Source organism: Mirounga leonina, unplaced genomic scaffold, assembly GCF_011800145.1.
Source record: "Mirounga leonina isolate KUSES-001 unplaced genomic scaffold, KU_Mleo_1.0 Mir_93, whole genome shotgun sequence".
NCBI classification, from domain to species: Eukaryota; Metazoa; Chordata; class Mammalia; order Carnivora; family Phocidae; genus Mirounga; species Mirounga leonina.
This window is the reverse complement of record NW_023270854.1, coordinates 37,049,542-37,066,569: the sequence shown is the minus strand read 5'-3', so window position 1 is coordinate 37,066,569 and position 17,028 is coordinate 37,049,542. Positions and strand designations below refer to the sequence as shown.

The following is a 17,028-nucleotide window of genomic DNA, read 5'->3' as shown; positions in this document are numbered from 1 at the left end:
TCCATTAATTCTAGGAAAGTAAAAATTATTTCTCTACTTAAAAACCTGAGGAGATGACCTTCCAGTTCAGATTAAATCTAGCCCCTTTTATGGCATTAGAGACCCCCAAACCTGGCACCACCCCTCACCAGCCTCAGTCCCTTCCATTCCCCACAACGAACCTGGCTGGCACATCCACCATCCTGGCCTCCTCGCCCTTCCCTTTCCTTGCTCATGACACTCCAAGGCCTGGAATGTTCTTCTCTCCTTGCAATACATCCTCTCTTCTACCCCGAAATCTCCACTATTGAGACCCAAGTCAAGTGATGCCTCCTGCCTGACCTGTCAGAATTAGTCACCTCATCTGTATCCCCACAGCACTGTGGACACAGCAATCCCTACAAGGATAGTCAGTGTGTGCGTATCGGAAGAAAGGATGACAAGAGGGTTGAACATAGCCAAACACTGCTCTGCTGAACCTTCTCAGCTGCTAAGGAAAACTAGGTGGACTGGGCTGTGTTCCAGTCAAATCTGAGGCAGACTTTTCAGTCAGGGGGAGGGTGTACACCCCTGTCTCATGGTCATCTGCTCAGCCATGGCTCCAGGCACTGTTGCTTCAGCGATTACACATTTGGTCCTTTCCCTGAAGCCTCCCTCATTTCTGGTACTGAGAGGAAACGAAAATGCTTCCTGGAAAAGAATCAGAAAAATGTATGGATCTTGTCAGACTTCTTAAAAATTGATACAACAGCAAGTTGAGTGGACTCCGAGGATGGAGTGCAGAAATGAATTTTTCATTTATTCGCTGGGAAGCGAGCTATTTTTAATATGATGTATGTTTTCCTTCTTCCATAACTCAACTCTCCTCTCAGGAATTTTAGATCTATATATTGATCTGCATGGACCATTGTCCCTTAAGTCTTCTCTCCATTAATCATCAAGTAATTTCCAGGAAAGGATGTTCACAGAGATTACTCACTCTAACTCTTCTGAAGCTATTAGCAGACAACCAGACTTCATGACCAGGCCAGAGGCCACCATCTACAGGGGTCACCACCTGAAAATGAAACCCAGTGATATCTCCACTGATCTACCCCAATGCCAAGAGGCAACTGCCCTTTCCTAGTGACCCTAGGGAAAGAGCCGGAAGGAAGGCCAGAGATGACATTCCCAGTGGTAGGTCCCAGGAAGTGCATCAAACTAGACAAAGAGACATGATCAGCCAGGATGCCAGGGCCCTTCCCTCCCCAGAGTCTGGACATGCCGTGGGTGTTGGGAGTTGCAGGGAAGATGCCACTGAATCTTGTCTCCAGCACAGAATCTCCACTTAAATTCTTCACATAATCAGACTGCTTGAAATTGCACCAGTTAGAGATTCATTTAGGAGATGGTTGCTATCCGTCATTCACACATTGGTGTAATTTAGATTCAGTCCGTTGTTTTTCCCTTAACACATAACTACAGTCAATTATTTTTCTCTTAATACAGAACCACTAATAGGGATTTTGAAGGAAGGAAGCAGGCAGAGAGAAGTGGGGAAAGTTGGTTTTGGAGACCAGGCCATATTAAGCAGAGCGTTAGAACTGGGAATGCCTCAAACACAGTGAGTGGGAGAGCTCAGGGCGTGAGAAGGGGAAAGTATCACCGGAGGTAAGAGACTTACAAACAGGAAGGTTAGAAGGGCCAGGTTAGGGGCGCCTGGGTGGCTCAGTCATTAAGCGTCTGCCTTCAGCTCGGGTCATGATCCCAGCGTCCTGGGATCAAGCCCCGCATCAGGCTCTCTGCTCAGCGGGAAGCCTGCTTCTCCCTCTCCCACTCCCCCTGCTTGTGTTCCCTCTTTCACTGTGTTTCTCTCTGTCAAATAAATAAAATCTTAAAAAAAAAAAAAAAAGGGGGGCCAGGTTAGTGCCCAAAGGGGAGGGGCAGCCCCGCGGGCACCCTGTCCTGGAGAGCCCGACAGAACGGTGCAAGCAGCTCCAGGATAGCCATTAAAATACCCGAAACGCACACCCACAACCCCCATCTGAAATCACTGGCTCCAGATATGTCCCAGGATTCAGAACCTAAATTTGCAGATAGGAGATTTCCACCTGCATTTCTGTAGCAATTGATAAACAGCCCACAGGCTCTTCCACCCCTGGGGTGCTCATACTGCACCCCATGATCCGGGCAACTGAAAGGTATTGTCCAGCCCAGGCGGAGCCCTAGGTGCTACTCCAACACCACTCTCTGGTGGGTCCAGGTCCTGCACCTTCTCAGCCTTCAGGCTGCGAAACCTTTCTCCGTTAGTGAAGCCTGTGATGGGTGGTCACAGTGGCTTCGGTCCTCAGAAGCAGCTGTGAGGCTGTGGGAAAGCCCCAGGCTTGTAGATGAAAGGCTGGGAATCCACTTTGTTTCTGCCAATCTCTAGCTCAGAGGCTTTGGGTAACCCAGTTATCACCTCTGAACCTCAGTTGGCTAACCTGAAAAATGGGAATATAATACTTCATTCAGTTGCTAGGAGGATTAAGTGAAATAGTTAGGGTTAAATTGCTTTATAGACTGCAAATTGCTATTCAAATATAAGCAACTATCATTCCTAGCACCAATTATGAGGAGAATGAAACCAAACAATGTACGTAAAAGTGCTTTGGCCACTGTAAGTTACATATAAAAGTACAGTTGTATTATTATTATTATGAACCTCCTACCCCAGAAGAGGGTCTGGCTCCCCAGAGTTGAGAGGGTAAGCCAGCTGTGTAGCCAAGAAGAGCCTCCTTCCTTCAACTGTCCAACTTCCCATCCCAGTCCCTCCTCCCTGCTGTGTGACTGGTCCTTACAGAAAAGGACAGGTAAGAAAGGGCAAGGAGCCCTGCCTAGAGAATGGTGCACAGGTGGGGTTCCCAGGGGGAAGCAGCCCTCAGGGCAGCGGAACTCCTTTGAGGGACCCTCAGCAGCCCAAACCCAGCCAGGTCCCTGCAGCCCAGGGCAGCCAGAGCATCCGTGCTCAGACCCCAGCCCAGGCTCTCCCGCTCCACCTCCCGAGCAATCCTTTTTGCCTCTCTGAGCATTGCGATCCACACTTGCACATTTAGAGTAATGATGCCTATTTCAGTGGGTTGTGGAGAGAAATCAGTGGGGAGGCACGTGAAAACCCTTCTACCTGGCAAAGCACGATGCAAAAGTGAAGTCATTTCTTATCGGCGTGGGGAGCAGGGGGATGCCATGGTAGCTCAGCCTAGGTTTCATGGTTAATGAGACTGAGCTGGCAAAGTCTGCCGGGGAAAACCAGACCCGTTCTTGGGCAGGCTGGGCCAACAGGCTGCCAAGCATCACACCAGCAGGCAAACTGCTCTTCCTTGGGTCCGGACAGACCATTCAAGGTACTGTTGAGAGTGAAAGAGTGGCACCCCCAGGCCATTGGTCATCACATGAGTTCTTTGCTCTGTTCTGTTTTGCCTCGTTTTTAATTCTAGATTTTTCTCAATTTATAGATTTGACTTTTATGTGTGATGCTGAGCCCCAGAAAGCTAACAGCATGGCATTTTACAGGATTGATGTTGTGTGTTTTAACTGCAAGCAGACCCCACAGCAAGTCTAAATCGAATACTCCAGAGCACCGCTCTCATGGGTTTGAATGGGTTGATGCTGAATCTCTGGGCCTTGCTATGGAAGAGTCCTCCCTCTCCCTGGCCAGACCCAACAGACGAATGGAGTTTATGTGAACACCCAATCTTTGAGTATGCACCTGAGGGTTGCATTGCATTTCCTTACTCATGACTGGCTTCCTTTGTAAACTAATTATTATAACACGGAAAATCTTTCCAAGAAACTTCATTGTAGAGACAAAGCTGTGAAATTCAAGGTGTGAATGGTTTCATGCCTAGGACTGTAATATAGACAGAAATGGCTTTTAGTTGTTTTCTACTTTTTTCTTTACTCACCTTTAAATCTCCCTGTTCTTATTTCTAAAATAACTGCTTTTCCATAGACGAAGAGAAGGACATTCCCTATAGGAAATGTAGCTAAAAATCCCTACAGTAGCCAAAAATTAGAAATGAAGAGTTCTTTTTTTCTCTTCCCCATCTGAATCCCTGAGTCACAGAGCAATTTGACAAAGTGAACTTTTACTAAAAAGTAGGGATGAAACAATTCATACCTCATTTGATTCTTAATTTGAGACTCAATATGCACAATATTACATGGCATGATCTGGCCTATAAATTATCCTCTAAAGATCATGCCAGGACAGAGAGGTTGAAAATTTAGGAATTACACAAACCACATCCATCCCCAATAGTCTCCTGGTTTATATTTCAAACTTTGTCCTGAAATGTCTTTTTATTCTCCGCAGAACTTCCTTCGAGGAAGAAACAGACACACCTTGTAATTCTCACTGCCTAACAAGTAGCCTCATTACTTGGGCGCACATCTCATGTACTATAGAACAGTGCTCTACTAATATTCCTAACTCTCGACATGTAACCAAAACTCCAGATTATAGACAACGAGGTCCTGAATTACCTGCACCTGCAACTCAGGTTTAGGATTACCATCTCCATTACCCAGGACGTCCGCCTGCTTGGGAGCCTCACTGTTACTGTTTTTGACATTTGGGAAGCTTTGGGAAAACACGTTAATGCCTTGCGTTGTCTCTCCAGACGCAGGGGGCAGGTTCTCCTCGCTCCTCCCCCAGCCACACCATCAGCAGGCCCATCCCCATGCCGGTGCGCTCCGCGTCCGCCTGCTCCAGCCCCTCGCACACGCCTCAGGACTCCCTCACCGGGGTCGGGGGAGACGTTCAGGAGGCCTTTGCGCAAAGTAAGTGGGGGCACTGGTGGGTGGGTTGTGCTTCTCTACGCGGCAGAGAGGAGCCCGCCGTGTGCTGGGCGGTTAGGGGTCATCCTCGGAGCCACAGTGTGGCCGTGCCAATGTAGGCCTTGGTGAGACTGGTCTGGAAACTCCTTAGGCGGATCTGTTTCTCCCTTCACCGTCTTACCTTCTTCCTTCGGCTTCTCCAGCCCGGCTCCATTTTTTATGAGTCTTTGCTCATCATGAAGCGAAGGGAAATCCTTCCACCAATATCCCAGGAAACTTTATAAATGGAATCCGTTTTAAAATGCTGAAAGAGGGCGCCTGGGTGGCTCAGTTGGTTAAGCGACTGCCTTCGGCTCAGGTCATGATCCTGGAGTCCCGGGATCGAGTCCCGCATCGGGCTCCCTGCTCGGCGGGGAGTCTGCTTCTCCCTCTGACCCTCCCCCCTCTCATGCTCTCTCTATCTCATTCTCTCTCTCAAATAAATAAATAAAATCTTTGGGGCGCCTGGGTGGCTCAGTCGGTTAAGCGACTGCCTTCAGCTCAGGTCATGATCCTGGAGTCCCTGGATCGAGTCCCACATCGGGCTCCCTGCTCGGCAGGGAGTCTGCTTCTCCCTCTGACCCTCCTCCCTCTCATGCTCTCTGTCTCTCATTCTCTCTGTCTCAAATAAATAAATAAAATCTTTAAAAATAAATAAATAAATAAAATGCTGAAAGATCTTATTTCCTGCTTTCTTCTCTTGATGGTAAAGCAAACTCAAGATTGAGGTTAAACGGTGCCAGCTGAAGTGGGACGTAGCCCTGCGGTGATCAAGCGGGGCGCTTCGCCATTTTACAGCTACCCTCAAGAGTTCAGCCTTGCAACCCCTTGCACCCCTCTGCAACGTGGGGCCACGGGGTTCAGCCTCCGTTGTTAAGGGAGGAGCACAAAGAGTGATAAATAGAACAGTAGTCTCCCCCCTGCTGCCTTTTCCATTCACACGCCACGGGTGGGGGGGAGGGGAGTCCTCAAGGCCAGTGATTTTGTTCATTTGGAAACATTTTAACCCCTTGGAAACTTCTTCTTGCCACCGCTTTTTATATCTATAGAAAGTTCGAAAAAAAATCCTCGTACAGACCCTCACCCTGCCAGTCTCATTCCCAAATTACTAAACCGTTTGGTCCTTCTCAACTTTTCCTTTATACATAAGTATATATGTTTATGTGTGTTTTTATAAACACCTACCTTCTTTTTCACACAAACAAGACCATGCATTGCATTGTGGTCTGCAATTTGCATTTTCTTTAAGTTAGCAATTTATCATGAACATCCTTCCAGGTCCTCACATATAGATCTAAGGAAAGGGGAGATATATTCGATTACTACTTTTAAGGCAAAAATAAATAATAAATAAGTGAAGTCAAAAGACAAAAAACAGACCGAGGAAAACATTTCCAGGGTATGTGGCAATCAAGTTTCACAATTTCAGCTACACATCAAGCATATAGAGATCAATAAGAAAAAGTCCCAAAACAGAAACAGGTGAAGGATATGGACAGAAGAAGCACTACAAATTGCCAATAAAGATATAAAAAGATGTCCAATCTCACAAACTGTGTAGAAATACAAATATCACCTCTCGCCTAGCAGATTAAAAAAAAAAAATTCAACATTAGTAATAGGCAGAGATAGCAAGAGTCTGAGGAAAGAGACACTCTTGTGCATTGTGTATGGGGATAGAATCTTATATTTTAAAGGAAGAGAATAATGTGCTCTAGCAAGAGTCCAAGGAAAGAGACACTCTCGTGCATTGTGTATGGGGATAGAACCTTACATTTTAAAGGAAGAGAATGATGTACTCTCTGCTCTGAGGGAGAGGGAAAGATCCATAAGAGGCCTTTTTCTTCTGAGAAAGAAAATAAGTTATACAAAATCACCTTTTTTTAATTTTTAGAAGAAAAAAAATGTCCTTTCTCTAAATCTCATCTTGAAGAAATTTACATATTTTTAATCAAATTGAGCTTTCAATTATCATTGTGTTATTTGACTACTTTGCTTGTTTAATTTACATGTATTTATTATTTTACTTAGGTTTATTTTCTGAGAACAGGGTGAACCGTCACAGCTTAGAGGCAGCTCCTAGCTCCCAAAGAGCTCGTATGAGTTCAGCGGCAAGTGAGGTGTTTGGAATCTTGAGCCCTTTTTCTCCAAGATGTTGGGTGTTACCTCACACCCAAGCCAGCCCACAGATACCCATTTAACCCTTTGTGTGCCTGAAACAGCATCGTAATCTTTGTCTACCACGGAGAACCATAGTCTGAGTTGCAATTCAGAGTACAGGGCATACATCTTCTGCCCAGGTCTCGCAGCAGATGCAAGAATCCCCACCCCTGTCCCACGCTCTGGGCATTCAGTGCCTAGGGTTCCCACTCTCCAGAGATAGCTATAATGGTAGGGGAACTCTGGGAACCCTGATGAGAGACAGAGGCTGTGGTGATGGAGATCAGGATCCCAGGTGCTCAGCCGCCAGGTCGTGGCTGAAACTAACAGCAGCTAGCAAGGTGCAGCTCTCCAGGCAAAACCAGGCTTTACATCTGTGTGAGTTTTCCTACAAAAAGGTGGCCATAGATACTAGTTGGCCTGGGACCATCCCAGTTTGTGCCAGGTCACCTAGTTTTATTATCATGCCGCCCCCTTTCACTCGCAAACTTGTCCCCATTTGTACAATAAATTAAATGAACCCCTCCCTCATCAGTGGCCACTGCCCTAAGTACAATGTATTGTTTCAGAAAATGAACCAAAGCACTTCTGAAAAGGAGAAGTCTTGGAAGTTTTCTTGCTTCAGGATTATCAATGTAAATGATAAACTACATAAAAATTTGGGGGGTGGAAAAGAGGAAAAGCTGTGTGTTTTTTTTTTTAATTATCATTTCTTCTTCACTCAAGGTTCAAGAAGAAATTTAAGGAATGACTTACTAGTAGCAGCAGATTCCATCACTAACACCATGTCCTCTCTCGTGAAAGAGCTGAATTCCGGTGAGTCCCTAGTCCCCTCTCGTTTGTCTGCACATTGCAGAGGGACCCATAAGTGCTAGGGGCCTCTGTTAGAGATCTCCTCATTGTCAAGTAGAAAAAGATATTTTAAAGATATGATGTGATATTTTATTGGTATATTCAGATTCTTTAGTACTATTTTTTTTTTTTTTTGCTCATTGGAAGATTATTAATACATGGTCAATGCAGAAAGTTTGAAAAATGCAGAGAGGAGTAAAGAAATATACTAAAATTGACTTGCAATTCTAGTTTTTGTAATATCTAGTATTTGTAACTTGTAATATGATCCAAAGTGACATGATGCTAAAGTTATTTTATAAAGTCAAATGTTTTATTTACTCATTTAAACTCTGTTCATTTGAAATGCATGGCTATTTGAATGAGGCTAAGTTGAAATTTACCTTTGCAATATGTCCAGAGAAAGATCTGCCCAGAAAATAAAGAGTATGACATTGAGAGGGACTCTTTATTCTAATAATAGTACACAGTTTTTAAAACTTTAACAGCATGAATATGCAAATAAATATCTTACCAGTTACTAATATATCTCATCTGTTCCTTAAGCCCACTTAGCAAGATACTTGTCTGACAGTCACAAAGTTTGAGATTAAACAATTGTAAGGAAAAAAAGTCAATATTAAAAAAAATTCTGGATTTAAGTTTCTTAAAGCCTCTATAATAAGAATTAAAGTAATGAAAATTGTTGCTGCTAGTCTAAATGAAGATTACCAAGTAGGATAAAAATGGCAGTAGTTAATACATATTGACTGATGGAGTATACCTACTGCCCTAGCACATGATGACTAAAATGTTATTCTCATTGTAGAAGCTTCAAATACTATTAGTTTATACTCACAATACTTTGAGGTGTTAAGTGAATGTAATATTTTAGGTTTGTATTTCCTAAATTAAAGTAATGTTAAGCAAAAGTAAGAGCAGTTCTCGTGAAGACTTTTGTAGAAGGGGCAAAACAGAAATATTAAGAAATTAAGTCAGTCAAGACACAAAAATTCCTCAGTATGACTGAGATTCAAAAAAGACAATACTGTATACCAAATGGTTTTCTAGAAATTCATGTCAGTATCAAATGTCATTTCGGAAAAAAAATAATAATAAACTCACCTGACTTATGTGCCATAACTGGTTAATTTCCACGGCACAGGTTGACTTATGTTAAACCCAGCCCCTTATTTGCCAATCATAAAGAAAATCTAAGTCATTCTCCATTTCTTCAATCGTACCTAATAGAGGTGGGGAGTGAAACAGAGAGTAACGTGGATTCTGAATTTACACGGACTCAGTTTGAGGATCTGGTTCCATCGCCAACCTCTGAAAAGGCTTTTCTAGCGCAAATCCACGCCCGAAAACCTGGGTTCCTCCACGGCGGGGCCACCCCCAGCACCATGGGCAGTGACGTGTGAGTATCCTCGGCTGCGGGCCTTGCTCAGTAACACAGTGCTCTGTAGGGAAGATAGGAAAATCCTAACAGGGTTGCCTCCGTTCTTAAATTCGGGATGGGATGGCGCAGTTTCCTTTTCTGCCAGAAGAGGTAGAAGGGTGCTACGTTAAATTTGGTGTTGGGACTTTTCCTCCCCTCACTGTATCAAAAATAGCAATTACCGGGGCGCCTGGGTGGCTCAGTTGGTTAAGCGACTGCCTTCGGCTCAGGTCATGATCCTGGAGTCCCGGGATCGAGTCCCACGTCCGGCTCCCTGCTCAGCAGGGAGTCTGCTTCTCCCTCGGACCCTCCCCCCTCTCATGCTCTCTATCTCATTCTCTCTCTCAAATAAATAAATAAAATCTTAAAAAAAAAAAAAAGAATAGCAATTACCAAAACCACCTGGCGCTTGCTGAGAGCCTGGCGCGCCCAAGGCAAGGCACGGTGCTAGTTGTATACAAAACAGTATTAAAAAATCACTCTCTGCCTTCGGGACTCACAGACTTGTTCAGGAGATAAATCATCCTATCTCCTAAATGTACTGTATTTGCCCTTAGAGGACCAGGTGATGCTAGAGAGGCCTCTATTCAGAATGGGTGTAAACAACATTATATAAGCACTTGGAATTGCAATCAGTAAATGTCTAAAACCTCATTATAAAGAAATCCAATCTGGTTGGCTTGTTGAGTACGTATAAATCTGACCTTTGAAAGGGCATTTTGCAAAGATTTTCATCCAATTAGGCTTCTGTAGCTTGAAAGCAGCAGAATCAGTGACCTCCCCGCCCCAGATTTATCCGTGTCCCTGGATCAGCTCTAACTCCCAAGTAGACAGGCCTCAGAAACCAAACTGGAGAAGCAAAGGGGGAGGAGCTCGGACAGACTTGCTGAGCCCAGCTTGGGTGGGGAGGAAGGCAGGGAAGCAAGGGAGCCTTCAAAAGAACAGGGCTCACGCAGCAGTGAGAAATGTGGGCAGAGAGGCTCACCAGAGGGTTGCAAAGGGGTCCACTGAGCATTACAAACTACGAGGGTGATGGTGCTTAACGTGAAAAATGCTGCAGACTAGTCTACAAAAATAAACTGGCCATTTTCAGGACCCAAAGAAGAAACTAACCAGAGGCCTTCCTGGTGGTGTTGGATCTCAATCCAAGTAGTGAGTAGACCAATAATAATGAGGACCTATAAATAGATGTGGTTTAAAAGCGGGTGGTGAAAAGGCAGGCCGAGAGATCCAAACAAAACTGTTCTGACATAATTTTAAATAGCAGTAGGCTGCCATTTTTAATTTTAGTTTGCTTTCTTGTCCTCCTCTATAATTTAGAATTATTTGATTTGTTTTATATTCAAAATGGTGAATTAATTGTTGTCAGTTTAGTCTGGTAGGTAACATACCTGTCTGACTTTTCGTAATGAAGCATTTACATGTGGTCACCTAAAATTTTCTTGTTCTAATCCAAAAATCCAAGACTGTAGCTAGATCCACCCCACTCCCCTGGTAACAGTACCAACTCCCAACAGGCTGAAGGAATTGGGAAGGGAAAGTTCATAGACACCTTGCAGACCTATTTAGGTAGCCCCAAACCTCTAAAAATAATGAGAACATGTCGTACAGATATAAATAAACATGAACAATGGCATTTAAGTTCCAACCCAGAAACTTCTACTTGACCACTCTCTTCACTTTAGGGGATGTCTTAATATCTGTACTATCTAAACAGATACCGGGTTTTTTGGGTTTTTTTTTTTAAGATTTTATTTATTTGACAGAGAACGAGACAGCGAGAGCAGGAACACAAGCAGGGAGAGTGGGAGAGGGAGAAGCAGGCTTCCCACCAAGCAGGGAGCCCAATGCGGGGCTTGATCCCAGGACCTGGGATCATGACCTGAGCTGAAGGCAGACGCTTAACGACTGAGCCACCCAGGCGCCCCAGATACCGGGTTTTACTCTCAGAATATTTTAGTCCTATGATTTAGGTAGTGAATTTATGTTTAGTCTCAGGAATGGTTTTTATAAACTGGGATGGATAGATCCAAATAGAGTCACACATTAGTGAATGAGATCACTCTTCAGTATTTATCTCATGATAGAATTGAACAATTTGAGTGGATTTCTTAGATTAACTAGTATAAATTTTTAAGATCAAGAGCTGTGGGTTCAAGTATTACCTTCCTGACACCCATGAGCTGATATTCGAAGATTTATTCTACTGTAAAAATAAAGTACATGGGTGCATATCCCTACATATGTGCATAACACAAAGGGGGGTAAATTATGAGCAAATGTCCTTAATCATCATTTCACTAGAGGGCTCACTTTCCTTATAGAAAGTGTTCTTGGATTCCATTAACAAAAAAAAGCCCAGAGATTGGGAAAACGATATCCTCTCAAAAGATAAGACTGCTTCTTTTAAGATTGACAAACTCTTTAAAGGCAATTCATTCCTGTAAACCAGAGGAAAACACAGATGACCAATGATATCAGACTGCCATAGAAAAATTACATATGAGAATTTCTTGATCATCAATTTCTCCAAACTTCCAAAGTTTGTTTTGGTTTTGTTTTTGTTTTTTTAATTTTCTGTTAGGTATCAGAAGACCTTGAATTGAAGTGAATTGAAGCCAAGAAGCAAATTAGGGGACTCAGTAAATGGGACCCAAAACCACAGCTAACACATGAATTCTACTCCTACTTTTAAGATTTGCTCCCAAACACCATTTGTGGTCTGTTCCCAGGGCCTCAGAAGATGGGGACCCCTACGTGCGGCCAGAGGATGAGAACTATGAAAATGACTCAGTCCGGCAGCTGGAGAACGAGCTCAAGATGGAGGAGTATCTGAAACAGAAGCTGCAGGATGAAGCCTACCAGGTATGGGGAGCCAGGCCTCACCCCCGGCCCCCAGCCCCCCACCCCTTGGTAGCTGGGTCTTTTACATTACTCAGAAAATCCATGCCTTCTCCTTTCTTCTACCCTCCCTCTCCAGAATATTCTGATTGCATTCCTTACTCCACATATTCTAGACAGTTGTAAAAATTGTAAATACTTCTTAGAGCTATGCCTCTCACCATGAATTCTTAGAAATTCTGATCTGGTAAGTGAAAAAGACCGTGTCCCTTTAGGGGAAACATGGTGACTAACAATCTATACTCTTCTAAGTTCAGTGGGAAAGATACATTTTCTCATAGATAAAAAATAAATAAATAAAAATAAATTTTAGAAAAAATACAGAGAACAAGGCCCAAGGAAACTGAATAAGTATAAATATATCTCTTTCCTTGAATCATTTTGTCCTCATCCTCCTTCACTGCCCACCTCATGTCAAAATAAATAAGTAGGAGAGTATCAAATCTCACCAAGAAAGGTAGGAGGAACTGTAAGCCCCGTGTTCAGCAGGGTATGGATGGACAGATTTTCATATATACTGGAGTGTATTATTAATCCAGCTGAGAATTCACCGAACGTAACACATGCAACTGGGAATAAGTGTAATTAGTAAGTCATTCTAAAGGGGATGCATTTTCCCCATGGAGATTTTTCTACTGCCCTATTGGTCTTGCTTGTATGTTTCTCTTCCCTGTAATTCACAGGTGTTTTCTTGAGGTTCTAGGAGCTCAGGGATGTTTGCCTGGTTGAGACCTACTGCCCCACCCCTCAGGCCCTATGGGATATTTCTTCATGTCGGGCTTTCTGTCCAATGGCCAGACAAGCTTCCTCCACATTCTTAGATGAGCAGTGGCCCTCTCTTACTCCATTAGTGAAGGAAAGAGAAGCAGAGTGAATACATTACCTCTACTTCTCATATGTGTACGGATGGTTTTGAAATATTTTCCCAAGAAGAATGTAGCAAGAAAGAAACTGAAGCCTACCAACCCCACCCCAACAATATAAAACAAAAGTTTTGCCTCTTTGGAATGTTCCATTAGCCTTTTTGGTTTAACAACCATATTTCAGAAGCAACTAAAATGTAGGCCTCGTCATACCCCACCCCCCAAAAAAGAAAAAAAATCAGTGACTATTATATGTAAAGCCATGCTTCAACACTGCAGAAACGGTCAAAGTTGCGGGAAGTGGAGAACCATGGAGAATGCTCTTATTTTGCCACTTCTGTGGCCTGTCCACAGAAGGAAATTAGCCTGGATGAAGCTGCCAGGGTGTCTCTGGGAACTCTAAGGGATGGCATTCCGACATGCTTTTCATTTGACTCTGCTGCCTAGAGCGGGAGAGAGATGTGGTGAAATAATCAATGTTCTGGTTCATGCTGTTAGGGGCGCCTGTTAGGCCTCCCTCTTCGAGCCCATATCGGTTTCTGGATGTTGGTGACAACAGTAACTGAAGTTCTAGATTTTTCTTTTTAAAGGGAAACCGTCATTTCATATAAAATATTAGATTTGTATTTATTTTAATGAATTAGGAATTTAACCTGATAGGAGTAAAATGAAGGGAAATTCTATTAATAGCTTAAGATGCAACTGGAGTTTTTGCCATCTCTGGTTAATCTTAAGCTCTTTCCCTCCTTTCCTTTCCATGCCCAGTGACTTCAAGGGAAAGGTAAAGACAAGGTGTAGGAGACCGTAGTAAGCCTGTGTGTCCGCACTCAAGGCATATGCCCTAGAGAATGTTGAAGTGACTTTCCTTGCGTACTCTGTGAGCGTATGGTTGCTTGATGGGTCAGAATGCTGTTTTCATTCATCGGACTCTCTCGCTCTCTGTCCTTCTGCATGGCTTCCAACCAAATAATTCACGAGCTTGACTGCATCACAGACTTGACATGTCACCTTTCTTGTTTGTGTCCTTTGTCACCCGCAGGTCAGCTTGCAAGGTTGAATACAATATCCTTTTATCACTCTCCTCTCAAGTAAGTACCGTCTTATTTAGGAGGAAACGTGCCCACTATACACTGAATTCTGATAACTAGTAACCTAAATTCACAATCACTCTCTCTTAGGTGTTTCTGTGTTCTATGTGATAAATACCCTCCTTCCCTCCTGATATCAAAGAATCATCCTGGCCTATGGAGCATTTCATTATAACCCAGTGGAGATTTGGCAGACAACCTCGGGAATTGACTTTTTACTCTATTAATTAGGAAAATTGGCATAGAAATTTCTGTAATGCCAGAGACTCCCCAGAAATCCTCCGGGGCTATGGCGCCTCATCACCAGTCCCTAACAGCACCTGAGTTTGCAGCCTCTCTATCACTTGAGAAGGAAAAGTCCAGGCATGCTCAGCACATCCAGGGATGGGCCAGCCTCAGAGGCATGCTGTATTCAGGACCCAGAGATCAAATGTGTGCACCTCAACGAGTGAAGGCAAAACCGTGTATTATTAAAGAAAACAAAAGAAGCAAAACAGAGAGGACAACTTCTGCAGCCTTATATTTTTGGAATAGCTGATTCAAATTCTTTGTGGAATTCAGCAAGATACAGCTTAATTTAAAATATCATTTATGTGGCATGTGATTCCCCACCCCCAGGGACCTACCAACATACATGGAAAATCCTTAGTCATGTGTTTAATGTAGAGAGAATAGCACTTGACTGGCAGGACCACACTGGAGGGTAGCGGTCTAGAGCTCAGACGCTGGACTCTGGCAGACCTAATTTCAAATAGGAGTTCCACCAAATCGTGGTCGCATAACCCTGACAAATGATTAAACCCCTATGAACTTCTGTTCCCTCTGCACAACATCTATCATAATACTTACCTCATAGTGGAGTTGTCCTCACTGGGATGTAGTTTATAAAGAGCTTAGCATGGTGGCAAACACACCATAATTTATGATGAGCCCACACATACATGCCTGGCACCGTGCTCAATGCTTTGCAAGTGATTCAATCCTGGGGAGCTGCTAGAGTTATTATGTAAGTATATGGGGAACCCTACCCCCACTCCCCAGGACTCAGAACTAGCTTGCTCTCTGTATTTTTATAGATAAAGCTAAGGACTCAGCTATGTGTAATGATTTTATACACTTTTGGCCACAATGTCTCTTAAGTCTAGATGGTGTCTCTGGCTCAGGCTGATGGCCATTTGGCTATCCCCCATTACGGTTCCGAGTAAATACACCTCTCCGAGTCTCTGGCCGTAGGGGCCCGAGGACTTGTATCTCCTTCAGTGATACAGTCTTTCCCAACCATGGACTCCCAGAAGTCTATAGTACAGCTGGTAGTAAAGTCAGCTCGCTGCTAAATTTAAAAAGGGATCTATTTCTCTTAAATGACAAATCAACTTGCAAAGAAAACATCCTCGCTCATGCATTGCTGACCTCCTGTCTCAGTCCCCAGGTTAGGATTAAGCAAGCAGAAATCATGGCATAACTGCTATTATGAAATATACTTTACAAGCTCTGAAGCCCTTTTGGTGTGAAAAGAAGGATGTGACTGTATTCTAGTCTCCCTCCCTTGCATTTGAGAATGCCACAGCACATGCTCTCCTGAGTCATCATGACCACAGTGGAAACAAGTCCCAGGAGCTGTTTCTGAAAACATCTACTCCCGTTATAACAACTCTAGTCCCAAAGGAGCAAGCCTCTCCTTTCACAGCATTTTCTTTCTCTTCATGCCAGCAACTGGATCATTTTTATTCTGCACATTATTTAACCATCAGTCACTAGTTCTTAGAAAAATATTTTCTTAAACAAACTAATGAAATGTCCTTGACATAAACTCAGATAAGAAGTGGCATTTGGTTCTTCTACATAAAAGCCAAGGATTTCAGTGCTCTAAAGTTCTTCGGCCACTGTTTTCAACTTTTGTTGTCAATTTGACAGTGGAAAATTGAAACCGTTGTGGCTTCTGCCATTTACTACATCATGTACCTACCGAGCTGGTGTTCCACGGGACTCTACATGTGAACTAGCCTGTCATGAAATCAGCCACTTAGGCAAAATGTATTTAAAACTTTACGGATCAATCCAGAAGCCAGTGGCTTTTCATCTTTTCAGCTAGTTCTATCTTAGTATAATTTTTCTCGATGTAGCAGAGAAATAGAGCTGAAATCTTGGAATAGTTTATGCTGTTGAAATCGATTTGTTTGGGTTTTCTGACCCAAACAAGACCAGAAATTGCCCCAAAGCCATGCATCTCTTATCCAAGGGTCCAGAAGCCAACTTCATCGCTGCAAGTCAATTAGGTGTCCACCAGGGCAGAGGGTGGGACCCCAGAGAAATAGAAGACCCACTCTCTGCTCAGAAAGAGCTATTTGAAGATAAGTGTGCACTCACTGATACTAACAGGAGTGAACAGAGTAAAACCTTGCCTCTCAACTAGCCTCTTTGGAAGAAATGCAGTCTATGTAATATTTAACCCTCAAGAATCCACCAAAACTCCATTTGGCAGACTCAAATCTTGGATTCGTCCCTTTTCCATCCCTCTCCCCACACAGTACACCACTCTCCTTAGCCAGCCACATCCTAACTTCAGAAATGGGGGGCTTGGACAATCGAAAGTGGATTTTTTTTTTTCCTAATTACCATGGCATTTCGATGGTAGGTTAGTGGTCTCATCTGCTCATCAGGTGAGGACAGCACAAACATTTCTGTTTGTGTTGCTTTAACCCTCCAGATGCCTCAGGTACCCATTAAGCAAGGGACCCAGCACAGAGGATGCCCGTCTTCTCTTTCAGAAAGAGCAATAGCATACCGTGTCCCAGGACATTTGCTCCCTATTGTCAGAGGAAGGGAGGAGAGAGAGAGTGTGAATATATGTGTGTCGGGGGGCTGGGGGAAATCCTAAGCTTCGAAACCCTAATTTAGAGAACAGTTTTCATCTTTAAAAAAAAAAAAC

The 17,028-nt window shown here is 43.5% G+C and overlaps 1 protein-coding gene across 16 annotated transcripts in view; it reads left to right on the top strand.

The window, feature by feature from the left end:
* Positions 1-17,028, top strand: part of DTNA (dystrobrevin alpha) — a 342,111-nt gene that overhangs the window by 321,344 nt on the left and 3,739 nt on the right. For 8 of the 16 annotated variants that reach the window (XM_034996291.1, XM_034996293.1, XM_034996292.1 and 5 more), the window contains 4 exons: positions 4,620-4,779; positions 7,702-7,791; positions 9,058-9,226; positions 11,980-12,112. In XM_034996291.1, the coding sequence (XP_034852182.1) occupies positions 4,620-4,779; positions 7,702-7,791; positions 9,058-9,226; positions 11,980-12,112 (552 nt within the window). Of the gene's footprint in view, positions 1-4,619; positions 4,780-7,701; positions 7,792-9,057; positions 9,227-11,979; positions 12,113-14,050; positions 14,100-15,914; positions 17,020-17,028 lie in introns of those variants that run through there. The other 8 variants (XM_034996300.1, XM_034996304.1, XM_034996303.1 and 5 more) reach the window with 3 other exon arrangements.